The sequence below is a fragment of the Pagrus major genome, chromosome 1 (assembly GCF_040436345.1).
Source record: "Pagrus major chromosome 1, Pma_NU_1.0".
NCBI lineage: Eukaryota > Metazoa > Chordata > Actinopteri > Spariformes > Sparidae > Pagrus > Pagrus major.
In genome coordinates this window covers 21,484,022-21,511,905 of record NC_133215.1, presented here as the reverse complement: position 1 = coordinate 21,511,905, position 27,884 = coordinate 21,484,022, and the positions used below count along the sequence as shown (strand labels likewise).

General features: G+C 40.1%; 1 protein-coding gene across 1 annotated transcript; it reads right to left on the bottom strand.

Annotated features, from left to right (window-relative positions):
- Positions 1-275: 275 nt before the first annotated feature.
- Positions 276-26,837, bottom strand: pik3r5 (phosphoinositide-3-kinase, regulatory subunit 5). The gene is made up of 18 exons (XM_073469222.1): positions 26,608-26,837; positions 17,458-17,573; positions 12,380-12,495; positions 12,199-12,267; positions 10,795-10,933; positions 10,135-10,204; positions 9,462-9,636; positions 7,994-8,162; positions 7,809-7,877; positions 6,704-7,596; positions 6,393-6,512; positions 6,083-6,214; positions 5,475-5,568; positions 4,383-4,459; positions 3,461-3,554; positions 3,099-3,181; positions 2,371-2,486; positions 276-1,838 (listed from the first exon to the last, which is right to left on the bottom strand). Exons 2-18 carry the CDS (start codon positions 17,555-17,557, stop codon positions 1,688-1,690), a joined length of 2,667 nt encoding a protein of 888 aa, XP_073325323.1. The 5' UTR covers positions 17,558-17,573; positions 26,608-26,837; the 3' UTR covers positions 276-1,687.
- Positions 26,838-27,884: the final 1,047 nt, after the last annotated feature.

The following is a 27,884-nucleotide window of genomic DNA, read 5'->3' as shown; positions in this document are numbered from 1 at the left end:
AGCCATTAGTTGTTGTCTCCTCACACCACTATCCACTTCTGGTGATAGTTTTATAGTAACAATGCATCATCTTTTAAAATAAGTTTATCACACAATCATATGCTAACATTTTTCGTGAAAACTAGTCAGTCACTATCTGTCACATAAATGTAGCAGTGTGAAAAGTAAAATCATTTGTCTGTAGAAGTTTCACAACTGGGCCTGCTGTGTATGCATACAAAATCAGGTTTTTTAATATGCATAAGCACCTCTTTAAATAAAGGCAAATATCAAGATTAAAATCAATCCCCCAGAGAAGACATGTATTTTATTGAAGATTAAAGTTGAGATATTGTAAAGGTGATACACATACAGTTATAAAATCATTATTGCATTTGAAGTATTCCCATCAGAAATGGCAGGTAAGGAGAGAACAGTGGTGCCATGCTGTTATGTGAACATGAAAGTACCTAATTAATTTAATCTAATGTTCAAGTGCTTTAATTACATAAAAGATATATATATATATATATCTGTGCAGTGCTACTCTTTCAATCTCAGTCAGGCAATCAGGGTACGTATTTACATCAACAAAACAATAAGAATTTCTTTAAAAATGTCATAGTTTACAGTATGCAAAGTGCAATGAATCAGGTTTTTCTTTTACAAAAGAGTATGTACATCTGAATGTATTTTAGCACCATAATATGAATTTTATATTTTACATGTCTGCCCTTGATGAAATAAATGTTATCACTTTGAAAGAGCAAAAATATGTTCTATACATAGGTTACATTATAGTTATTACAGTGAGACTTGACTACAACTCTGTATTGTTGAAGTAATCTGTACTTCACCTAAAGTCAAAAGGTCAACAGAGCCCCCTGCTGGTCATATTCATAACTCCAGTAAAACCTGTGACTTCATTGTAACTCCTTAGGAGAAATATTATCAATCCAGCCCATGTATAACAGACATGAAACATTATGGTGTAACATTCAAGTTATAGTATGCAATAAAATATTTTGCAAACATAATATTTACATATTGTGTAAGTCCATAGTGTCCATTCTCAGATACAGGCACATAATCCCATAATCAGCCCAATGGAGGCATTATATAGTACAGTCTGCTCAGCAGGTGGAAACATGTTCTGTGGTCCTCGAGTCTATGTAGGTTGGTCCAAAGAAAAGTTCAGAAACCGACTCATAAAGTGTCTCTAAAAAGATCTTTAAATGTTTACATTCCATCTCTTTGTATCAGGGTGCCTCCTCACCTCAGATCCTGTGCTAGATTAACCCTGTTTGACCAAATTACATTCTAAAGTTACTGTGGGTAAGGTCACTTCTCTGCCAACATAGAAAGAGGAATTGAAACCTGGACAGTTTCCTTAACAACAGTTAATGATTGCTTTATACAGAGAGAACTGGACGCATCGTTATCACGACTGTATCTTTTGGTTTCTCGAGAAGCCCGGTCTGCAGTTTCCTGAACACTCCCTCCGGGCCAGTCCTCCTGTTGCCAGCAGTTGCATCACCTGCCATCATATGAACTTGACCCGAGCAGCTTCAAGACACCAGGCGGAAATGAAAAACCTGCATTTCCTGTGTACTTTCCCTCTGCAGTCAGTGTCTGTTATTCAGAGCAGATAAATAACAGAGCACAGAATCTTTCCTTTCGAAACCATCCAAACCGGTGGTCAGGAGTCTCAGGGAAGAGCCCCACTGAAGGTGACTATGGGCAAGCAGAGGAGGGAGCAGAAGGTGGGGTTTAGAGGCTGGATTTGGGCTGAGGTCTGAGATTTTCTTAGCCTCCAGTCAGCGGAGCTGTCAGGTTTATAGCACACTGAGATGTCACATCTATATGGAACAGAGGGAGACACGTCTGTTAGATAAATAACAACACTTGGTGTAAATATGTGTGTAAGTTTTTCTATAAATGTATGTTCACTGAGATGAAGACGATGAAGATGTGAAAAGAAATTGCTTTGATAATACAACAAGAAATAATAAGCCTGTCCAGTCTGTTGCTAAAATGAGAAATAAACTCTTTAAAGGTGATGCTTGAATTTAAGTGTGTTGAAGACACAGAGGCCTGTTCAGAGGAGCTACCTTAGGCTAGGCTACACTAGGTCAGGCAATAGTGCTATATCCGATGTCAGTTTTTAACCTTCGTAGTGAGGACCTTTTTCATTGTGAGGACATTTTGTCTGGTCCCCACTACTTCAAGTTGTGGCTGTTTGAAGGTTAAAACACGCTTTTGGCTGGAGCTTGAGTTGTAAAGGAAAATGTGATCGAAAAGGCTTGAGCATTTGATACACCAATAAGGGTCCTCACAAGTATAGGAGGATGAGCGTATGTGTGTGTGTGTGCATTCATCTTAAACCCACACCTTGTGACACTCTGCAGTATTTTTTTCTCATCCTGGTCCAGACAAACAGCAAAGGTTGTGTTTTCAGCACCGCTGACTTGAACCTTGTCCACCTTTACCTCTGTGGTGCTCAGTTGCTACAAAAGGAAAGAACAGAGAAAAGCTAAATGCATTGCACCTCATGAATAAACCTTTTGGAGAAAAAACAAACAAACAAAAAATGCTATATGGTAGAGTATTCCTTTAAAAGTGTGTCAATATGTTTGCACATTTGTGTATAATTTCACATGATAGTCATTGCTACTGCAGCTTGTCTGAGTTGTTTTTGTCTCTGAGTTGTAAAAGACACCCTTGAGCTAAAAATCAACATATAAATACATCTCCGTTCTGCTGAGGTGTGTTATGAGAGTCGCAAATCAAGGGCTCCAAATCTAAAATGAGGTTAAGAGATTAAGCGGTGACAGAGAGCAAATAATATTATTGTCAGAACACAAACGAGCAAAACAGACTCAGGTCTTGCCTGTGTTGTGGCTTTTTGTTCCATCAAGCTGTCAGTTTGAAAAAACTTGTTCTCAGCATATGTGAGATGAGAGTTTCAGCTGAGATGAGTTTGAGATGCTATCAAGAATGCACTGAGGTCTCTGTCTTTACATAGCAAATGTGTTGCAGAGTTGTTTGTGAAAACGTGCTGCTGCGGAGCATTTTTAACCACAAACCACCGAGATAGGCTGATGTCACGTCTAGCTCACCTGGTTGTAGCCCTTCTTGCTTTTACCGCTCTGTCTCTTCAGGACTTCAGTCATTGTGAGCTGCAGGCACTCCATCTTTGAATCTGACAGAGATTGTTTCAGTTAAATTATGAAGACACTTACACAGCAATTGCTTCATCATCACCTGATGCAGGTATCAAAAGGAAAATATAATTTACAAGTAGCTGAATCAATACAGTTCCAACGAGATTAATAAATGATCTCGTTGACTTGCTATTGAAAAATATTAAACGTAATAAACAGTTGTTATCTTATGTTGAATTTCCACCCAGGTAATGTGTTGTCTCAATTAAACACAGTTCAGTGACTCAGTATTATAGCAGCCAGTGGCTGTAACATACCTAGTTCCTCAGGATTCTTGCATGCTTTGGTTAAGTTTACCGAAGTACAAACTTTGGTTTCTCTTTTCCACTGGCTTCTCCCACTAATCACCACCTGCATGGGAAGAGAAGGGAGAATGGGATTATTACTGTTCTGGAAAAACCCTAATATACTGGGGAATGAGACACAGATTAAAGTGTATAAGTGCAGCCTAACTAGCACAGGAATTTTGTATTGGGAATATTTTTTGTAAGATAAGGGACAGATAAAAGATTAAGAGCTATTATAACATCAGTAAAAGAGAGACATCATAGTCTCTAATGCTTCATACTGCAGACAGAGACCACTAGCTTTATCAGGTCAAGGCATGTGCTTATTGCTCTTTAGCAGACCTTGCATTTTATCACTAAATTTTAATGTGTCATTTCCTGTGGGTGCAGAAGTGTTTATAACCGAAACCAGTTTAATAAGAGTAAACAGCATGAACCTGCACTCTCCTGTGTGTGTGCGTATGTGTGTGCAAGACTCACTTTTCTGTTTTTCTCCCTCTTTCCCCCCTCTCGCTACACTATAATCACTCCCTCTGGACACTGACTGACCACATTATGTTTAACTGTTTGTTATTGTTTGTATTTTCTGACTATAATTGACCAATTTGTCTTCCTCATTGTTGTTTAGTGTTTTATGTTTCTTTTTTCCTTTTGTTTTGTTTATTTGTTTTTGTTTGTTTGTGTTTGCTTTTGTTGTTCTGTCTGCACTGGTGGGTTATGTAAACTTTATCACCAGTAAAAAAAAAGAAAAAAAAAAGAACCTGCACTCTAACCAAAGAGATAATAAAATGTTTTTGTGTTGATAAAATGCTGTATTTATGAGGCAATTCTTGCAAAGTTGCAGCTTCAATATACCAATTTTGATAGTGAATAAAATCAAACAGCATCTTACCCTGTTGTACACCACCTCCAACTTTAGAGGCACTGCTTCTCGGTCACCGTCAATACCAAACCGTTTACTGGCAGCACCTACATAAAATAAGAAAATACGCACATTGGTGATCCATGTGAGAGTATGTCTTAGTTATAACAAAATAATGCTACTACACTGTTAAATATGACTACTAACATCTAGCATCTATTATGCTTTCCGTTTTTTTCCTTTCCTTCAGTGTATTAAATGGTAAAAAAGGTTCTTGTGTATGTAAAAGATCTTGGAAGTTAAAAAGGTCAGAGTTCGCACCAACAGAGGTTCCTCTCTCCCACAGAAAACACTGCTCCTATAACGCCTCGTCAGTAATCACACCTTTAATTTTGTGAATTTGTGACATCACACTATGTCAAGGAGTCATTAATTTGCATAATTTATGCCTAGCAGCTAGTTTGGCATGTAAGAATTGATTTAGCACAGCTGCTCTGTTGTTATTAGTGGTCCTGGGTTAGGCATGTGTGAGCTGACCAATCAGAGCAGACTGGGTTTTCGAGAGGGGTGGCCTTAAAGAGACAGGAGCTAAAACAGAGTTTCAGTCAGAGGGGGAATACAGTGCTGCGGCACTGGAGAGTATGAGTAAACTGATGTGTATTTGAATATTAAAGCATGTAAACCTATTACAGTGGTAACCCAAAACAAAATTATGTACCTGAAAAGCATAATATCTCTCCTTTAAAATTTAAAACAAAATTAAGGTTTGATTTTTTGCATTGACGTTTTACAGACAGAGGAATTGTTTGAAGAATATTGTGAGCGACAGTAACCACCCAAATGAGGAATAAAACACTTTCCCTGAATTTTTTACCTCTCAAAGGAAATCAAAAATCAGAAGTGCAAGTAGCGGTGGCAACAAGTGAAACCAAAAAAAAGTAGAAGTAGACTGAGTCATGATATAGAAATAGCAGATGTTCCTCTACCATAAATTTAGTCCAGTCTGGACCTCATAAAAACTGATGATGCATTTCACTGCGTTGAAAATGTGGAGGATTTTATTGATTGTGGCAAGGTTTCTAGGACATATGGGTGTGTTTGGTATGTGTGTGTCACACTCACCCATGGCCTTGATGGCTCGTGTTCCTGCGGTGTGACCCAATTCCAGGGAGTGGACGAACACCTCAGTCCTCCTCTCTCCACAAGCTAACGTCAACTACAACAGCAAAGATCCTCAGTCAATGACTTCATCTGAACCAGTGTTTCATAAGTTAGTAAAAACACCCAGAGGGAATCAGGGTCCTATTTCTGCTCACATGGGTGCCAAAGTCTGGATACCCGGGCTCCAGGAGCCAGTTGTACCAGTTTTGTGTAAGTTCAAACTTAGCCTAGCAATGATGTAAATATTATTAGTAAGTTGTGAGTTATACATTATCATGAAACTGGTTGCATTAGACAGATACGTTACAATATAACTCTAAGTAACAACTAAATAGTTACACATGCCTCTCGGGTAGGTGCAAATCATAAGATGCCACAGAATTATACTCCCTAATGGTAACCAGCACAGCCACACAGCATCATTTTTAAATGCACCGCTTACATATAGCTGGTGCAACCCTTGGGCAGAAAAAAAAGCCCAAGAAAAGGGCTGTAAGGCAAAGATGTATACTGTTTTATAGTGTGTTTATATAAGTGTTTATGTGTTTCTGTGTGAAAGTGTGTCTGACCTCAGCCTGGTAGAGCTGGATCAGAGCTGGCCGGGCAGCGTAGCGGCAGTAGTACAGGACCAAGTCAGCCAGGATGGGCAGACGCTGCTCATATGAGCTATCATATGACTCTGACTCTGTCTTTGAGGTTTGCTGCAGAGAAATACAAAACAATTTAACATTTAATACATTTATACAGCAGGATGATTAACGTAATACATATTCTTTGACTACATCGGAAATCAGTCACGTTCTTAGTTGGATGAACCTGAATAACAGACTTTTGGATTGGCTTTGATCATGCAGTGTAAAAGTAATATTGCAGTTGTACCTGGCAGACAACATTGGCGGGCAGTTTGAGCAGGCTGAGGGTGTTTCTTTCGTACCAAGGGTCCAACATGCCGAGGAGATGGGCAATGTCATTAGTACTATCCCCTGTGAGGTGAAGAACCTGCTGGAGCAAAGGTTACAATTACAACCAAACAGTGGAATTATCCTATAGATATGTGTTTTTGTGCATTTACATCACAAACTCTGTTTTTCTTTACTCTGTACGGTTCAACTCAGCTCTTTGACAGCTTAGTTAATATGAAAAACCGGTGTTGAATGTATGGAGTTTGGGTAGAGTTTTCTTCTACTTACATTAGACATGACTGCTCCTTTTACAGGAATAGAAGACCTCTGACTCCCTGGCCCTGCTGCCGAGTCCTTCTTCACAGGCACAAAGTAGAACTGAAGCTTGAAGGCCCTGCTGAGACGTGGACATGCACTCTCCTTCCTCCTCAAGCTATTGTAGGCTCGTGCCACCTTCCCTGCTACATGATCAGCACCAAACACCACCACCCTCAGTGTAATATTCTTACTGTCCTCATCACTACTGAGAATAGGCCTCCTTCGGAAGCAGACGTGTCTGAGAGTTTGACTTTGTAGTTGGGGCTCAGGACTACGTAACTTGACTTGTTGTGGTAGGGAGTTGGAGCGCTTCTCTCGCACCACTAAAATGTCTTTTGATTCTGTGTTTCCTAAGCTTTTGGCCCGATACAGTAACCGAGGGCTCTTGGGTTTGATGAACAGCCGGTAGAAGTGCTGACTGAGTCGAGCAGAAGTTTTGTTGACGGACTTTGGCGAACATTTGTCAGCAATGGGAGAGGAGCATATGTAGTCATCCGAGTCTTCATAGTAGTCACTATCAGCTCCAGAAGTGACGGAGAAGAGGGATGGAGCGTAGGACTCTGAGGTCATCGACAAGGTTGAGAACATGGAGTCTTTGGAGGCAGTGGACACCGAGGAGATGGTGGAGAAGGTGGACGCACGAGGGTTGGAGTTGCAGCCAATAGGGATGAGAGACATTGAAGGCAGTTCCACACTATGTTCCTCATTGTCTTTATCTTCTTCCTCCTCCTCTTCCTCTGCATCCATCTCTGTAAGATCCTCCTCCTCATCATCATCATCGATGTCTTCCCCATCTTCCTCCTCAGGTTGCCTGAGAGTCACCAGTTGGTCAGGGTCATGCTCCAAAAGGGTGTTCAGAACATCTGCATCAGAGTAGACACACCAATCATAGTTAGCAATAAAAAAAGACACAAAATCTACTCAAACAAATTAAATACTCTTCGCATTGGAAATATGATTTGTATTTCTCTTATATAACATTTGGGAATTGGATTCATGATGCTGAAAGAAGGAGGGGAGACTGATAATTCCCATGTATGAATTAATAGTATCAGTGTCATGCAGAGTACTTTACCAAAATTGTCTTTTTCCCAGTGAAACATGTAACATTTGGCTGTAGGCAATGGTAGAGTTTGTAGCATTCCTGAAAACAATGATAGCAAAAAGAGAGAAAAAAGAGAAATAAGTGAAACTGAATATCATTATCATGTATAAACTGTCTATATTATATCCCCCAGATCATGAAACATGCCCTCCTACCATCAGACTTCCTCCCATTGGATGCTGGGATTCTCATCCTCTCCCTTAGTAGCTCAAGTTCCTGGATTACATGACTGCGGCCCTTCAGAGGGTCACTCATTGCAGCGGCCGCCTCTAAGACATCAGTTACTGTGGAGAAGATCTCCCCCAGTTCATGCACAGTTTTTGCCTGCAAAGAGTGTTTATGACATGTTAAAGGTACACGTCTTGACACATTCTTGTATTGATATCTTGTCTAATTCTTTACACTTGCAATTGACAAGCTTTTTGCTGTAACCTAACCCTGTAACATATCTATATGAAGTAAATGTAAATTGCACCATGCGATGGCTATAGAATAATGGAACAATCTGAGTTTTGATGGCCTTCTTTAAACTTCGCTTTTACAGTGCAATTTTGTCTCCCACTGAGCACAAGGGCTGTTGCCACTTTGAATGATTACACACTTTCTAATGGTTCATATTAACCTCTTCCTTAAAAGTATGGATGCAATGAAGAGTACATTTACGATACAGATTTTGTCGTTATTGCTGGTATGATGCATTTAATATCTTGAAATGCTATAAACTCCTGGTAGTCTGTTTAAATGCATACAAACAGGTTTTGAAGGTACAGTGTGCTGGACTTAGTGGCATCTATCTTTGAAGTTGCAGAGTTAAACAAAAAAAATATGCCTCCCTCCACTACAGTAGCCACTAAAAGTGTAAAAAATGTGAAAGGCCCTCTCTGGAGCCAGTGTTTGGTTTGTCCGTTCTGGGCTACTTTTGAAATATGGTGGACTCCATGGAAGAGGACATGCTTCCTCTGTAGATATAAAGCCTCATTCTAAGGTAACGAAAACACCATTCTTAACTTGAGGTGACTGTACAAAAGGAATGTCAGGATTTTGACAATAAAATGAAATAAGCTTTCAGTTTTGATCACTGGATCAAAAGCAGGATCAGAAATCCCTTCCCCACCCCCAAGATGTCAGGGCGTAAAAAATAGTGATCTGTTTATCTTCTCGATAGTCCAACAATCACATAACCGTCAGTGCTGGAAAAAAAATAATTGGATCCTGACCTTAAAGATCGAATTTGTAAGAAAGTGGATTGATGAATCTAATTCACGCTTTGGGTTCATGGCCAGCTGGACTTTTAAGTTGGACTTTTAAATTTAAAAGATAAATCGAATCCTGGATGTGGAGAATCATGAAACTACTATTATACACTAATGAAAACACAATTCTGAATATTGTTTTCCATTTCTTCTAAGAGATCCGCTTAAATCCTACACACTAGACCTTTAATGGACAATATAGTTCTTACTGATGGGTCAGATTTCATTATAAACTCTGTCTCTTAATAACAATTGATTCCATAAAGTAACGGTATACCACAAAGGACATTTTTCGCAAATTAAACTTAAAATATAATGTTTTTGTCTTTGAGAACTGTCTGCAGATTCTGACTCTGCTCTGAGAACATACCTGCAGGGCTCTGTGGATGTGATTGAGGGGGTACTTGGTGCCTAGTGTGGACTGGAAGGCGTGTTTGATCAGGTTGATGTAGGTCTCCTTCTCCGAGTGCTCAACGCGACTGAGCTGACCAGCCACTGAGAGAAAGTCAGCCGGCACCTCGCTCGGGTTCATCAGCAGCACAGTCCTGCAAGGTAACAGACGGACGGAGTCATTAATAACATGGACACAAATTCACATGGTAGAAGATGCAAACAGGATGCTATTGCGGGGTTAGATGGTGTTGGGTGTAGAGGGGGATGTACGGGGACTTTCCTACTGTAAGTGCTAACCACCTAAGTGCTATAATTCAGATAACTGGAGGAAACTGTGCTGATATCTTAACTTTACAAGTATGGCGCCAGATCAGATAAGTTTACCGTAGGCTACTGATGTGTATTTCAACAAGGAAGCAGAAGGTGTAAAGATGACAAACAGGCTGAACTGGACTGGAAACAGATTTTCATGCAGCTTTTAAGAGAGGTATAAACAAAGTTTGCATGTGTACTCAATAGGTTTCTTTGCAAATACAAACTGAATATGCACCTGTTAAGCATGAAATAAAGAAGAGCTTCTCATTCTACTATAAATCCTAAATCATGTAAACTCTATATAAAGTGCATTTAGTTTTGTTGTGTGGACTTACATGGTCTTGGAGCACTGACTAGAGGTGATAAGGCCCTGCTCCTCTCTGACCAGCCTCTGAAAGGAAATGCCTGTGAGGAAAATAGAAAAATAATTTGATTTGCTCTATTGATGGTTTTTAATGAAACATCTTGACCTAATACAATGTTGTGAATCACAGGGTCCTGGTGGATTGGACACATGAAATTACAGCATTTAAGACATTTGATCAATGAGCTGCAGCGCTGAAGTAGTCAGTGTTTTATTTACCTTAAAAACACAATTTGACATTAATTCTTTAGGTTAATTCAAATATATTCATTCATGTCCGTTGCTTTGTTTTTCGCACTTCCTTTGACCTTTCCTCTGAGCTTCACCGCAGGGGGCTTCCGCTTTTAAAAAATGCTGAAGTTTCATCCGCATTCAAATCATTTCAGATCAGTATGAAGAAGTGCCCAGTTCAGCCTAAAGCCTTATCATCTTCCTGTCATTGCCATTGTTGTTACTTGTGTTTGTGCTATAAACAGTGACCTTTTGCATGTGTCTCTCTAAATGCATTTCCTTAAGTGGTCACTAGGGGGAAGACCATTACAAGAGTTGACAGACAACAGAACAGTACAGAAATAGGAACACACACTCACACAGAGCGACCCTTAAACAAAATGAACCCAAATATATTTACCTGGGGCCTTCATCTCCAGCTGTAGTGTGGAGAGGAGGTTTCTGCACACACTGCTGTAGGGCTCAGGCCAGGTGAGAAAGCAGCGGAACACCTCAATAGCTTCCTCCAGCAGCTCAGTATCTGGTGGACAGTGCGGTGTCTGCAGGCAAAGATAGATCCCGTATTTTATAGTAAAAGTTCAGAACATGGTTATCCGTACACTAGTGTGGACTAGAGATGCCGTCTTGTTCATTATTAGTCAATTTTCAATCTTATGTTTGATTGACAAATATAAGTTGCCCAAGTCCAAATGACACCCTATTTCCCTTGCAAACAGTTAAAAGACACGCAAACACTAAAAGAGAGAAGTGAGATCAGTGTCAAATGCTAAGCTTTGAGTATAAATGAATGGACTAGTCACTGGACCAATCACTGGTTAATTGAAGCAAAGAAGTTTGCCTCACAGCAACTTACAATAAAATTGTTTTGTATAAATGACCCTCTTGATGAATCTGATATGTAATAAAATCTGTAAATTCGACCAATGGCTTTTGTGAAAAATAGCTTAAACCGACAATATAATAACAATATTGGCTTATATGAGTGATTCTTCTTCTTATCCATTATTACATCATTAACTAAAATCACGTCACATACGTTTTGAGGTAATTCACCCAGTTCAGTGTAATAATGTGCTGTTGTTTCACCATCCAGTGTTTTAGCATATTACAGGCTTTATGACGAACAACCAAAGGTACATTTGTCGCGTCATTACAAAACCTCAAAGCTGTAACATGATCTGTTGCTACACAGTTGAAACTGAACTCTGGGTTCTCACTTCCTACTGAAAAACACAAGGACAGTCGCAACAAGTATGTTGCATTATAGTCAAACATGTTGATGAGGGTCATCCAGATCATGGTACCTAGAATAGGTGCTGTATCGTAGGCATCTAGACGTGTTTCAGTTTCTTGACGTTTCACCTCTCATCCAAGAGGCTTCTTCAGTTCTAACTAACTAACAGAGCCGTTAGGGCCACTTGTGGGTCGTTGACCCAACAGGCCTTCATGTGGGTTGCTAGGGTTAGGTGAGCCCAGGTGTGAATGGTTGTTGAGCTGTCTGGGGAGGGAACTCAGTACTGCATTGTAACCTAATAAAGCAATCAGTGTTGGCTCTGACAGCCCAGTGTGTTTTCTCTTCACCAGCCAGCTGTCTAACCAGCAATGAATCAATGAATCAATCAGATTTCTAATGACGTGATTTTTTTGCTAGACGCTTGTCCAACATTAAAGAGATTGTAGTGGTTTGAATTGAGGAACTGATTGACCTTTGGATGGACTGTGCTCTACACATGTGAAACACCCTGAGAGATAAAAAGAGGTGTCAAAAGGTTAAAGGTTTTTATAACATTTGGATGATTTGTACCTGAAGCAGCGTGGAGGAGAACATGATGGCGAGGGGAGCCACCAGCTCATACTGACACTGCTCCTGAGCCTGAACACACACACATTGAGAGAGACAGAAAGACAACAAGACATTAATACACAAACTATACAACACACAATGTATCCTCTTTGACCATGGACTTTGACCTTTGCCCTCTCACCTCTTTGGTCTTCCTGATGATCTGTTGTAAGAGGATGAGGAAGTTCTCAGGGTCCCTCTTCACCATCTCCTCCAGGCTCCAGCGGTTCATCGACTGACCCGCCGAGCACATCAGCACTGTAAGGGTGATTCATGTTAATGCACAAATATAACACACAGAAAACCACACCAAGCTACCACAACAATTTTGCTCCAACCCCCAAAAGACTCATCGCTGCATGTGAAAGCAAACACAAAAATTTCTCACGGCAGAAAAGCTTATTTTACTGTAACCTCTCAAGTCCTCACCATAAAATCTTCTGATAGTATGAGTAATGCCACACCCTATTACATGTTCTTGTGACAGATCAATCGGTGGGTAGAATTAAAGAAAGTACAACACTACTGGTGCAGGGTTAAGTCTCACCTGTTGCTGACCAGTGCAGAGGGAGGGTTCAAACTTTCTAGGGATGTAAACTAAAAGGACTAGTTGTTCTTGTAAACTGTAGTTATAAACAGACTGCATATGACCATCAGTCATCAGTGGTTATCACTTCTTAACTTGGCTGGTGTAAATTCTGACAACAGCAAAGCTAATTAAAGAACGCTCTGATCAGCGATGTATTGATAGTTGCACATTGTAGTACAACTAGACAGGTTCTGTGTTTGTGCTTTTAACATGCAAGCATAAATGCACAATTTCTGTTGAGACAGGGAGCCCTGACTGAAAAACATCAAATGTATCTAGCTTGTTTAGTGATTACAATTTCTGTTTTAAGAAGGAAGAAATCACCATAAAACTTAAAATACAGACAACATAAGCAATAAACAGCTAACACTTCTCCAGTGACTATCCAAATAGAACATAACATTGATAAAGAGTGCTCATTTCCAATGTTTTAACATCTTTTAACAACATTGGGAGGGACCATTAGTGAGATAGTTTGATTGCACGGCCATATTGGTTTTGCTTTCTGAGAGTATAGTCACCCAGTGAGTTTGCCTATGCACTTGCAGTGATGACCACTCAGTTGTAGCATTGATAACACTGATCAATGGTGTACAAGCGATAAAGCATAAGAGCACAACCATATACAATATCCATAGTAGGTAAACACACTTTCTGCATATTATCAAGAAACAAGAAGGAAACAATTACACCAATGTTTATTATCTATTGCAACCTGAAACTTTGGTTAACATGAGGTATTTCATTTCCTTTGTGAAATCAAACACATCTTAGCTTATAAGACTGAAAGCGCACCTGACATACAACATTGTGTTTACGAAGAAGGTGTCAGACAACGCTTGGGTCTCAGGCTGGCATGAGGCATATGCAGGTTTTGAGCTACTCATGCCAGGGCTTTAAAGCTCATAACTGTCAGTTCTGGTGTACTTCACGGGTGTGTCTTTTTTATCACCTTTTGTTCAGTGTTTCAGTTAGGATGTTTGTACACTGGCAGGACAGATTTCCTGTTGCAAGAAAACAACGTTAAGGTATCCTCCCCGGAGAAAGTGTTTTGGCACTTTGCGTTTCAAAAATAAAGAAAATTTGAAGGATCAGAAAGAAATTTGCAATGAAAAGGGAATAACCAGACTCACGGGTTGGACAATTTTATAAACTGTTGAACAACTTTTTTCCCATAAGTCCACTGGAAACTTTTCATGTAAACGCAAATGCTTTGATTGCAAGTTTTCTATTATGGGGTGAAATGGAAACATTAGATAAATACAGATAGAGATAGAGAGCTGCGACTACAGTATCTCAACGAACCAATCTGAGATCTATCACACTCACAAAAACAACCGAGTGTTTGCTGACTCCTCACAAGCACCTTACTTTCCATTCAATCCCTCGGTCTCAACGACTCCGAGGGCGTCTCGAATGAGCTCAGTTTCCAAGGAAGTAACACATCAGCAGTTGTTCAGGTTACACAGAAATGTTTTCCAAGAAACATGTTGGTTGCTGTTTTTCTCTAAGGTTCTTTGTGCCCATCATGAGTATTTACTGAAGGACTCTTTGGGTTTATCTATTTATAGGATGCCAGCACTGGAAATGAAGCAGCTGATGAGATGTCAATTTGATTAACTCAGTTCTTGAGTAGATGGCTACTGGCTAATAAGTGCAAATTGACAACACTCATACACAACATACACATACCTGGAGATCTTCTAAACAGACACTGGAGTCATGAAGGCCTATGTCATGAAAAAGCAGTGAAGTGGAGACAAAAACATGAAAAGCAAACTTGTTGAGGTCACAACCTCTCAGCATATACAACCTACAACATGTGTGTGCATCACTCCACCTGGCACAGGTCATTGTGCGGGAGGCTGATGCCAATTTGATCACGATCTGTTTTCACACCCTACGCCACAGTGGCTCCTGCCTCACGATGCCTCACTCACACAGTGCGGTCTGTACCACCACTTCCTCCCAGCTGTCTATTCTCACAACTTCCTTCAGCACCCAATAACATGGTCCCCGGATGATCTTAGAGCAACAGTGTCATCAACAACAAGCTCAGACACTTCTTTGCTCATATGCCTTGTGCGCCTGTCACACGCCGCACTTGTGTTGAAAGAGTGAGAACAAACAACTGCCTTCTGTTCGAGTCAGCACTGCAAACAGCACGTATGACATCCAAACGTGTGTACTGGGGTTGAAGTTTCTGAGAAAATGTGTTGCTTTTGCCTTCTTGAAAACAGAAAATAACAGGTTTAACCTAACTGTAAAGCCACAAGGACTTGAGCAGAATGGCTCAATAGCTGTAAGTGGCTCTGGATCAACACACCAGCCAAATAACATGAATAAAAGGCTTACATTTGATTTCACATTAATTTGGCTGAGGCACATGACAACTAAACTAAATTAAATTAAACTTTCAGAGCTGGCATTTTGACTTGCGGCAGGAAACACACAATAGCTTATCGCCTCCACACATAGTCATACATAAAAAACAATTCTAGTGTGGGTCTGACATGGGTTTTGCAGGGAAAGCAAGTATAATTACCGTCATGATTATGAGTTTTAGTGTTCTCAGTGGTGCTCTGCGGAGGCTGGGCGTGGCTTTCCTTCTGGCTGCAGCACATCTGATCATCAGTGTCATCTTAAATACTCTGCTCTTCTCTCTACTCACTACCAGATTATATTGTCTCCCTGATGTGGAACACGGCTTCTTCGATTGTGCTATCTCCTATGAATCTAGTCTCTTGTGTCATTGTGTTTGTTACCTCACAAACATTGTCTCCCCTAGACCTTTCCAGTGATCGACCTAACTCCAAGTTCCAGCGTCTTTGCCAACCTACCACCTAGCCTCCAGCGCCTCTGCAACCTGCCTACACTCCGCTGTGGATCCTCGGTGTTACGCTCTCCAAAGCCTCCACCTACACCTCAGCCAACGCCACTGTGAGTCTCTGCCACAACACTTGTAGAGCCACCTGTGTTACCACCTGCCTGAGCCACTTCCACTGCCCTCCACCTTTGCCTTTAAAATTATTTTCCTTTAACCATCTCCTTGTCTTGGTGTCCGCTTTTGGGTCCTACAAAATACCTGGTACAAACCGTAACAATTACCACAAAAAAGAAAAAAAAAAAAGGCACCTACTTTTTCCCCCCTTATTAAAAATTCCAGAATATATCAATATGAAAATATTTTCATTTTACAAGTTTAACTGCTGGAAACAAGATGTCTCCTTCACTGTAAAGGCCATTCTCAGCGTAGGAACACTGTGAGCTTCAAGTTTCCAATTCACACTTGTGTTGTGCTGAATATTGGACCAGGATTGGCTCTAAATGATTTGTGATGTCATAAATCATGCCTGCAGGCCTGCCCCTTAGAGCAGTATAATGTAACTTTTTTTTACCTTTTAAAATAACAGCTTCAAATCATGTTGATGGTACAGTGTCTTGTAATAGGGTGAATGGTGTCTCTGTCTCAGCCACTCCACCGTCCTATCGCTTGCCAGGATGATTTACACTTTCAGCAATAATTGTGAGTAAAAGTGTCAAACTGCACAAAAATCACTCTATGCAGTGAAGCTCAAATATTCAAATGAAGGAAGAGGACAAACACATGTTTGACTGGAGGAGGACGTTAACAATAGCTCAGTGACTCAGAAAGGTATTCCAGTTAGCTGGCACACACAGGTTTGGGACATCCCCTAAGTGGAGGGCAGCCATAGTTAATGTTATTAAATACACTTGTGCTTTTCCTGCTATGACATATCAACATTCCTGCTGTGAAAAAAGTTGATAACTTGCTCTACCACCTGAGCTACAGCGTGCTGCAAACACTAGACATAAGACAACTAAATTAAAAAGTGAACAGCGGTTTGTTATTAATCTTAAAAGGCCATGGACCAAAGAACTGATATAGTTTGGTGTGGCTGCAGATACAGTGTATTTTTTGTTTTTTATGCAGATCTAGATGCAGATGTGGACAAAAATTGTTATCATTACTAAAATAGATTTAGAGGAAGGTGCATCTTGCCAGAGTTACACAAATTCAGTGTGTGTAGCTGGTAGATTTGCTTTACTCACCAGCCAATGGTAATCTTTTGAGTAGTGTGTAATATATAAATATCCACTAGCCATTTGGCCTATAGACAAAAAATCCTTTTGAACGCTGTACACAGCAAAACAATTTCTAGTCAAATATATCATATAACATTTACTATAAGGAACAGTGACCTAGAAAGCAGTATTTCAGTGATAAAGAACCTTGTCTTTAGACAGTTCACTTGTTTCAGAGGCAAGAAACATTTTGTATTCGTTGTTTTTTTTTTGTTTCACTCATTTTTTTAATGCCATTTTTCAAGTGAATGCAACTTTGAATTTTTTTTAAAAAACTGATTTTAAAGTATTGGAAAAAGTACATACATTACAGAAACATTCTCACACCATGTGCCCAAAAATATTTTGTAATCATACAAAAAAAACACTTTCTCATCTCTAAGAAGTAAAGTTTTGACTAAAAAAGATACACAGGAATTCAATCATCCTCATTGTATCAGTGCAGAAACATATTTAGTCGTTACACGCTTCACTGCTACCTGCCCTAATCTCAGCTGTGGTTCTCATCTCTACTGCAGTCTTACCGTTCCAGTGGTGTGCAGCTGTGGGGCTTTGTCTCAGCCCATCCAGACACCTGTCCAGAGCATGCTGGATCCTGTCCTCTGTGCACGAGGTGTGCTGCATCTTCACCGCTCAGCTTCTGTGGAGGGATGAGAGATCGAGCGGATATTAAACCTCAAAACATGTTACATAACTCCACTTCCATTCATGGATTCTGTGGAATATTATCTAAATATAGATAATATTGACATGCATGCACAAACATGCTCCTCTCTGTTCATGGACATTATGTGTTGCAGTATGTTTTGCATGAGGGCAGATCACCCGCTGAGTATGGAAATTAGTTGAAAAAATTTGATACGCAAACCATAAAAGGAGATTTCTAAGGGGAAGGAAAACAGACAAGGGGTTGCTTGTTTTGCTTTTCTGTTGTCATAGTTCCTGAAACATCAGTACACATGATTGACCCCTGTCTCTAAAACTCTTAAAAAATATTGACGGATGCCACATTAGCAAATCATGTTCTGTGATACGTTTAAAATGTTAAATTATACAACAACAAACAACATCTACCTCTGCAAAATACATCCAGACATTTACATTTACAGATATACCCTTTTACTGGCAGTAAATACATTATTAGTTGTTGGTTTCCTGAATGAAATTTAAACTTTACTCAACAACCTTTGAGAGCAACATTTAGGCAAAGCAAAACAAGCCCACAATTTTCACTGTATGACTTTTATTGTGAGAGAAAAACAGTCATCAGTGATTTCAGTTATTAGATTCAGTTGTGAAACAAAGCTGTAGATCAGAGACGTGGTGAATAGTGAAATATATCATTCCAGTATGACCACAACATTGTAAGTACAACATATCTTCACCACACTGACTCATCAGGACATGCTGAACTTCACTTTTATAACTTTCAGTTTATCAGTGCATATGGCTGTTTTTCACACAGCATCTAAGGACAACACAGGTGTGGCGACTTGTTTCAGTTCTGTTATGAACACATCCCATCAGAAGCTATGTGCATAGCAAGGTGCCAGGGAAGTCCCATCAGTGACTTAAAAGAGTTGAGTTTATAAATCCTGGCTGCTTTTAGATAAACAACATTCATAGTTCATGATATCGCATATCGAATGATAATGATTCGACCTCAACCAACCAAATCCAAAAGTTAACCAAGACTGCTTTCCAAACCAGAAAAATGCTACAATAAAAACAGAAGCCACATGCTCAAAATGTTCAGTGACTACTTCTTCATGGTTACTACAACATTGGTAGATTTCTGAATTCCCTTGGAGTGGTGCAGGTGTCGCTGAGGGGGGACTTCTCACAACTCATATATGATCAGTCTCAAAATATTCATCACAAAGTGCACATACAGTATTTTGCTGTCCTGTGGTGTTGGGCTCTTTGAGGTTTGTAGATGTTTTTACTTTGATGATCATCAGTACCACACTCCACCATCCCTTACTTAAATCTACTGAATATCTGTTTGTTTATTTATTTGACTTCCAGCAGCTTATTGCGATGGAGTCCAGCTACACAAGATTAACATTGACATTATTATTAACATGAATGTAATGTCATCAAATTTGGCATTTATCACACAAATGGTGTGTAGGATGTTATGTCATGTGTAGGCAGCTAAGACAACTAAAGCAATTTGGTTAGATCTGGTAGTTTCCATACATTTAAACTATAGCTTTTCAGACGAAGCCTGTAGCTTGTGTCAGGTTTTATCTGATTGTTTCCAATATTTAATTATCCACATATTCTAAATATAAGTAATTTCTCTGACTTTCTGGTAAGAACTGGATTTCATCACATTGTTCACTTCAAAAACACTTGGATGACTTTGCTCAATGACTAACAACCTCTGTAGATGGGAACAGGGGTGTGACCTGTAATCAGTTCAAAGATGATATGAACAAACATGTTTTTAAGATGTCTGTCTGAGCAATGAGATATAAATTAAGTCAACTGGGAAACATCTGAGTGAATGGGATATTGAATCAAAAATAAATCTGATATATTTTGTCACAGTGTGTAAGGCCTTGGTGTGACAAATACCAGCATTAAAAATATACTGCAACAGTTCATAAATATTCATTGGGTGAGATCAGAAGAGAAGTTCCATGGTGGTTGGTAGTGTGATATGTCACCACTTGATATATTTTTAAAGCTCCTCTTACCACATACACTTTTCCAAAGTGTGTGTATATTGGAAAACATCCAAATTTAAGAAGCGGAAAAAACATACTTCCCAAAAAAAAGAGAGCAAAGCTTTATAAAGATTTCCTGTTTGAGAACTTGAGCAGCTCAGCATTTATTTGCTGTTGTCAGTGACTCATGAAGCCAAATTCTCAAAAAATTGAAGTCGCTTCATCGGAGCTAACATACGTACTTTATTCATCAGCTTGTTTTGATGATGGAAAAATAAGCAACCTGTCTGATAGCTGAGTTCTTACAGAGTGAAGTCAGAAATGAGACAGAGGTGAGCAACTCTGTTTTTGCCTGATTACATCTTCTCAAACTTTCCCCAGGGCGTTTAACGAATTCCCCATTTCACATGAAAGCTAGAAATAAATGGTGCCTGTCAAATGAGTGTTAATGGGTGACTCACTTGCTCTTACACACCCACTCACCTGATAACCCTACCTGACACACACACACACACACACACACACACACACACACACACACACACACACACACACAGCTAATATACTGTCTGAAGGTTAACAGAATTCTTCTACTGGCTAACCAAAGCTCAGTATTATGTTATATCTTCTTTGTTTTGTATATACAAAAGCAAAGCATAAAAACAATATTATCTGGATTGCTTCAAAGATGTCTGGCAAAATCATGGTGATACCAAAACTTTCACTTACTGCACCGAGCTAACAAACCCTGTAAAATGGCAATGTGTTGTTTTTATTGTGTCTTTTTAAGATTAATTAAACAAACAAGATTTAACATGTAATAGGTGAGCTTTAGATATGTATTTTGTCACCCTGCACAGAGCCAGGATAGCCTTTTCTCAACAAGAAAGCTAAAAACCTCTCAAACTATTCTTTTTAATGCACAATATGTAGTTCTTTTTGTGTGGGGAGTGACGGACTGCAGATGCTCAGAGAGTCTGGTGCAGAGCCAGACCTTGTGGAGGCATAAACACCTGCAGTCAGTTTGGATTCTGCTCTAATCTGGAGCCGTTTACTATCGAAGGGGAGCTCAGAGATTTCTTCACTTTTGGGATTCACTCCTGTTTATCAACCTGACTGCAGCAGCGATGTGCTGAGGTGATCTTCATTGTCAGGCGTTTCTGTAAGTACTGTATTGTTGACTGCCGACTGAAGCTGGAGGGGAAATACCTTACTTCATGAACAACATTACAGAGCAGTGAGGGAAAAAGAAGAAAGAGAACCAGAGTCTCTGGTGAGTGCTGAATTTGGAGAGGCTTGACCTTAATTTTAAACACACAGACCAACCTTGCTTTGTGCTGTTACTCACTAGCTTACGGCTAACACACAGAGGAGTCATCTGGCTGTTTGGGGCTATGCCAAAAGTAGCGATGGGTGACCGAATGAAACGCACCCTTACCTTGAGAAAACTTGTGGTTTTCTCTGGGTTTGAATATTCAGTAGTCAACACAAAAAGTCAACACATACAACACAGCATACAAACACACCTATGGAAATGTTACATGTGTTACACAAACAATAGTGCACATAATCACACACGTATGCTTGCACAGACATAGTATACAGTACTGCCACACACACATACTGTACAAACATCCGACCCACCGACCTCATCATTACCACCAGTGAAGACGTGGGGCAGGAAGCTCGTGCAAACCGAAGTTCAGGAGGCCAGAGGAATGAAGCTCAATTATCCCCCCACCACTTCACTCTTTTTCCTACAGTTACCATTCAATAACAATACCAACAGCTCAAGACATAAACACATCCATGTAGCTCCCTTTTTCTCAGCGGTGCCTCCTCCCCTGAGAGGTATTGTGTCTAAGAGGTGTCCCGAGTGGCACTGAGCAGGGGTATAGAGCCGAGTGTGTTGGACACTTGTGCTGAGGGCTCCGGTCATTGTCAGGGTCGGACAGAGCTGGACGAGAGCCCGGTGAGAGTGGAAGGAACTAATAAGTCAGAGCCGTGATGACTTCTGCATTCAGGATGCGGTTCAATGGACATATGTAAAGGTAATAAAGGAGGTGATGACCTAATATGTGGTGGCACCATCCAGTGAAAGTGTTGTTCTCAACTCTATCAGCACTAACTGTGGTAATATTTCTGCTGACGACAACAGAGTACTGATTTGATGTACTTGTACTGGTGTTTTTCCTCAGAAAGCTAGGGTGCCATGGTAACATGAGTAGTGCTTCAGTAAAGTTCCGTCCGAACTCCAGAGTGTCATGACAGTTGTTTACGTAGATATGCTCGTGGTGTTGCAAATGCATGAGTCTGTGGTGTTTCATAAGAGGATGTATGCAGCACATCCCTAAGAGTCAACAAGGTCACTTCCACTTTTTCTACTCACAACAGTCAGACAATAATAAGCAGCGTTTGGATGGTGGAAGAACAATTTGAAACAATCCTTACAACAGATTTACACTGGACTGTCTTGTCGCACTATAGTCCATAAGTTGAATACTGCGATGGTGCAACATTTTGACCTTGAAGGTCAGGCAAACATCCATGTGGTAAGCCTTAACAAGCACAAAACTTCAGAACATGATGCTGTGGAGACTCTTCTGAACACAGAGTACATTGATCCCCAACACTCAAACTCCTACGAATAACTGTGAGGCATTACAAGTTTCCCACACAAACCGAGCTCTGCCAGCACTTCACCTCCACCTGTGTCTTTCTGTCTCATTCTCATGCCGATCTCCTTCTCCCCTCCTTCCATCTCCTCACAGGCTGCTTCCCATCTCTCCCACTGATCCCATTACCAACTGCTTCCTAACAGGAAGAGAGCTTCCCTGCTCAGCTGAGGAAGCAGGTGCCTCCCTATTGTTGTGGTGTGATCAGACTCTGAGATATACTCCCACAGACCAGGGAGGAGAGCTTGTGTGTGTACAGTATGTGTGTCTGTCATTTTAGCTGAATTAATAGAGTCTGATATTCACATCCAGTCTTCCTCTGCTGGCCCACAGAGCTGTTACCCCCCCCCTTTCTCTCCACTGACCCACTGGATGTGAACCGGCCTCTTATGGCTTTAGGAAACAACAGTGGTCCAACTCCAAAGCTCCACTGTAACTAAGTGCTTCCTTTAGTTCAAACAACCGCTACCGGTGAGAGCTCAGCAGTCAGATAAACTGAAGCTGGAGTTTAAGGTGGACCAGTGTGTGGCATAAAACACATCTTTTGTTTTTGCCCTTGCAAAGCACTGCAATGAATTTCACAGATGAGTATTAAAGTGTATTATTGATCTATGAAACAGCAGCTGAGTTTTTGTTCATATCATGTGATCAGCATCAGCAGCAGACAGAGTCTGCCCAGTTGTCATGGAATTGCAGATGTTGAAATTTCCATTTTTGGCCATGTCATGTTGGCCATGTCTTGTCAGCGTCATCCTGCCACTAGGGGGATCTCTACCAAACAAAACAAAACAAAAGATGTTTGCGTGGAGGGCTGGGCGGAGCCGGAGGGGGACAAGAGCCACTGCTTAGCTGCTTAGAGCCGGCTCAAGACTCTGAAATAAAGCCAGAAGCTCTGGAGAATAAACACCTGGAGTCCCTTCAGATTCTGCTCTGATCCAGAACTGTCTACAGATGGGAGGAAAGCTCAGAGATTACTTTTAAACGTTTAGGATTACAAAGTGGATTTATCTTCACTCCTGTTTATCAACCTGACTGCAGCAGCGATCTGCGAAGCTGACCTCCATTGTTGGGTGTTTATATACTGTAATGTTGATGTTGATGTATACACCATTAAACAACTACCACTACTGATGAAAATCTATCTGATGTGACTCGGCTGCAAAAGTTCACAGATGAGGTAATGTTTTCAAGTTTTATTCGCCGTAATTTAATCTTGTTTGCCTACTTCCCTATCCTGGAAGTAGCAGCAGTGATAAAACACACTGTTACCTTGAGTAAACTTGTGGATTTCCCTGGTTTGTGCAGAATTAATTAAAGGTTAAAGCAGAATTAATGCATATTACATCTTAAAGCCTTTTTTCTGAAGTCAGTTATACAAAAAAAAACTTTACATTTAATGCAACTGGGAGAAGATTCTTCCCTGCAATACCTTGCTGTATCTCTTATCTGTATCTACTTGAAACTTAAATAAACCTATAGTGTATTCTTATTTGCAACTGCATTGAAGTGACTCAAGTAGAAAGTATCAGCTTTAAAAATAAAGTGGGACGCAGCAATCTAACTACAGCACCAAAACATAGAGGTTGTTCTGTCGCTTAGAGAACAGAGAGCCACTCTATATAAACTTTGGGCTTCACTTCCTCAATAACACTGATAAACACTTGATGAAACTATCATGAATGCAAATATCAGACGGCGTTACATCAGCTTATGACACGCAACTCCAGAAAACAAGGAGTCAATTGTGACCCTGTAACAGAGTACTTGTCTGCTCAGTTTTACACTAAACAACTCCGGGTTTATCATGCAGCAAATGATGAGGATGCGGGTATCCATGATTTCCAGTTGAAATCCATATCCTGTAAAATCTGTTCTAATATGTGCTAAAAATTTGTGCTTTAAGGCTTACATCAATGAAACTATATAGTTTTGCAGCAACAGGTGTGTTGTGCATGTGCACAAATGCATATGCTCACACACACACACACACACACACACACACACACACACACACACACACACACACACACACACACACACACACACGGGGGTGTTGACTTCAAAGTATGTGCCGTAAAGGTGAAATGCAGATTTTAGTGATACCACAGCCATAAAGAGACAAACAGGAAGCAATGTTGTGAATAACACACAACAGTGTTGCACTGGGATACTGCAGTCATCCTCTGCTAGCTGTGAAATAAGAAAAAAACAACAGACTGTGACGGCGTTCGCTCTTCATATCTAATATATCTGCGGTAAACAACAAAGGGAGGCAATATCTGCTGCCTCCAATGAACGTCATCAATCTGTGTAATTTTTTCTTTGTTCGCCTGACACATGACCTACACTGGCAGTTTTTATTTCTCAACAGGATGAGAGCTGATGGTACTGATTGTGTAATTGAAGCATTTCTAAGAAAATTAGATGATCTCTTCCTTAGGTTACACAGGAAGGGTGTGTTGTCATCTGACAGGCAGGCATTTGATGCTTAGGATTTTCTTATGGAGAAAAACTTGTAATGTTGGTATTTATTCAGTCATTAAATAGTTCGTTACCACTGATGGGAATCAAACATGAGGCAGTATCTACCTCGGGGCTATAGACATCGATCAAATTTAAGTTAAGCCACTTGTTATTTTGTGGAGTCAAATCTTTTATCCAGAGCAGAGCTGTATAGATTGTGAAACTGACATGTGGACTCAAGTCAGAATCACAAAAATGGGAATTTGACACTTGAAAAATGGACAGACTCGCCGAAGACTTGAGTTGGTCCATTTATTGAGACAAACTGGTTCCAGATTAAGAAAACAAAAAACTTTGAAGAACAGTTTAAAGGTCAGCAATCTGATCTGAAAGTCCTGCCATTTACTTTCTTATTTGCTTATGAAGATCTGACTTGGATCTTGTTTTGATGAGACTTGATACTTCACTGATTTAAGACTTAAAGGGAAACCACAAATTTTATACTTTACAGCTATTTACTACCGCTTATCTGAAAAAAGTGTTATAAAGCCTTTTGTTGCTCCAGAGGGAACTGAGCGAAGTCTGATAAATTACCTCAAGTGATGTCACTTGAGTCAGTGTCGGCTGGGTCTGAAGACTACATGTTTGAAAAAACTTGTTGAGCTGAATTGTGGGTATTGTAGGCGACAGGTTTTGTGAGTGATGAAAAAGTCCATATTTTGGATTCTGGTTTTAATTCTTTTTTTTTTTTTAATAGTCCATCGTGAGTCCGAAAGAGTGCAATGTTTAAATGGTGGAGTAGCTTGCTCAACTTGAGACCTGAACTAGACAAATAAAGAAATGTTTTGCCTTATTTTATACGGTAATTTGTCACTTTAGGCCACAATTCACCATCTTTAGTTATTACCACTTATGAATACCTGAATTAAAAGTCAGCTCCTCTACAAAAGGCACTTGTACTGCACCTTGTCTGGCTGACAAGTTGTTGGTTTATGTAGTAAAAAGGATGTTGAGTTCAGGCGTTGGCTCGGTACAGTTTCTATGGGGTGGAGTCCTCAAAGACCACTGACAGACTGTCGTGTCAGACTGAACTTATGCTTAGTGACAGTAAAGAAGACTCAACATCCTGGTTGCCACTTTTCAGTGCAGTATTTGTAAAACCAACTACAGCCAATGAAATTTCCCCATGACCCTATATCACCACACCATACACTTTAAGGTGCTGACACAGATCATGCTATCTGACATATATGTTCCCTTTAACAGATCGAAACACAGACACAGATGAGATAAATAAGATAACGTCCAGGCGACTAACACGTGCCTCTGCTTCTCTACTTCCTCAGCGTTTATTAAAAGCATGAATCATATCGAGCTTATGAAAAAGCAGAAGTTCCCAAAATGGTATCACATTGGGGGGTCTGTGGGCTAACAGAGGGCAGAGCTGTCAACATCACAGCCCTGCTTTTCCCATCACTGAGAGGCTGACGCTGCCCATCAGCCCCTCTGACAGAAAACAAGACACCAGAGGCTTTCACATTGCAGAGAAATAAAAAACATATTTACATGAGTCAAAACAAGATGACACAGAAAGTTGACTGACAAAATCAGCTTTAAAGAGTCTCCAAGATGTCAATATAACATCATAATAGATAAATTAAGCTATACAATATTGTCACAAACCATCATATTCTCACATATTCACATGTGCAAAGATGTTAACTCTAGTCTAGTGTCAGTCAGGGAGTCACTGAACTCATCAGGCTGACAGTCAGTGACTGCTGTCCCCGTCCAAGCCCAAAGAGAAGGGAGCACATGCCCTTCATAATAAAATAAACCCATCACTGCCTCATTGTCTTACCTGCAGTTTACTGTCCAGCATCCATAGCCTCTGTATGTGTCCAAAGAGTCCAAAGAGTCCCAGGCAAAGTGTCTCCAGCTCAGTGCCGCTGCCATTCATTCACCACGCACACATCGTTTAACAGACAAACCCACATCCTGGGCACGGCGGAGGAGTAGTGCAGGCAAACAAGACTGAAATCAGCCGCTAGTATCTGGTTGTAGCTCTCTGCTGCGTTCAAACGCTTCTGCGCTTCACACTCACACACACTGCGGCTCACAAACAGGGCAAACAGGAAGTGTATGAGAGAGGTGCATGTGAGCACAATGAGGGAGGCTGCTGGCGTGTATAGGTGGGAAGTGCAATTGTGTGTGTGTGTGTGTGTGTGTGCGTGTGTGGTTCTACATGCGTGTCTGAGAAGTTGCATGTGGATTTTGAAGGGATGTTGGCCCCCAAAAGGAAGTCATCTGTTTGACGTGTTTGTTTTCATGCTATTTTCACAGTTGTGAGTGAAGTGTCTTTGTTCATTATTTTCTGAAGCTGGACAAGTATTAGTAGTTTAATTGTTTTTACACAATAAACACAACATGAGCTTCAGTTTTTTAGTGATTTTTGAAGTTCAAAATCAGTGATCAAGACCATTAATCATCTTCTAATATTTTGATATCGAATCCTTACAGATTGTGGCCATTAACACTGTTATATACAGTATGTTAGTGTAAATTCTACAATAACTTTAACTTTGATTCTTTACTTTGATTATATTTGTATACATATCAGATTGTGTATGTTTAAGGGGCACAATGTAGTTTTGGAGAAGAAATTTTACTATTTATAATATTAATGAGGTAATAATGCAAACTCAGAAATATTAATTTCTTCCATAACTTAATAAACAAGCTGTGCTCAGAGGAAGATAAGGTCCCCAGAACACAGTTTGAGGCGAGAAAGGTGGCAGGGTCCGCCAAATACAAAACAAAGTAAAACAGTGTGAAATTGTGTTGTCCTTTAAGCTCAGTTTGTTTATTCAGTTTATTCAGTCATAAAAACAAAGAGAGTTTGTTTGTTGAGTTTGTTTAGGCATAAAAAAAATCTGTCTGAAGATCTTTCTCTTCTGATTAATTTTTTTTTTCCTCAAAACTACACAGTGCACCTTTAACTAAGAATGCATTTGTCCTTTGTATTTATTTCCACTGAGTTCGTGAGATCCATATTCCCTCTCTATCTCTGCAACCACTTCAGTCAGGGAAACACTGACCTTACTTCCCCCTCCTGCTTTGACTCTCATTTACATTTCA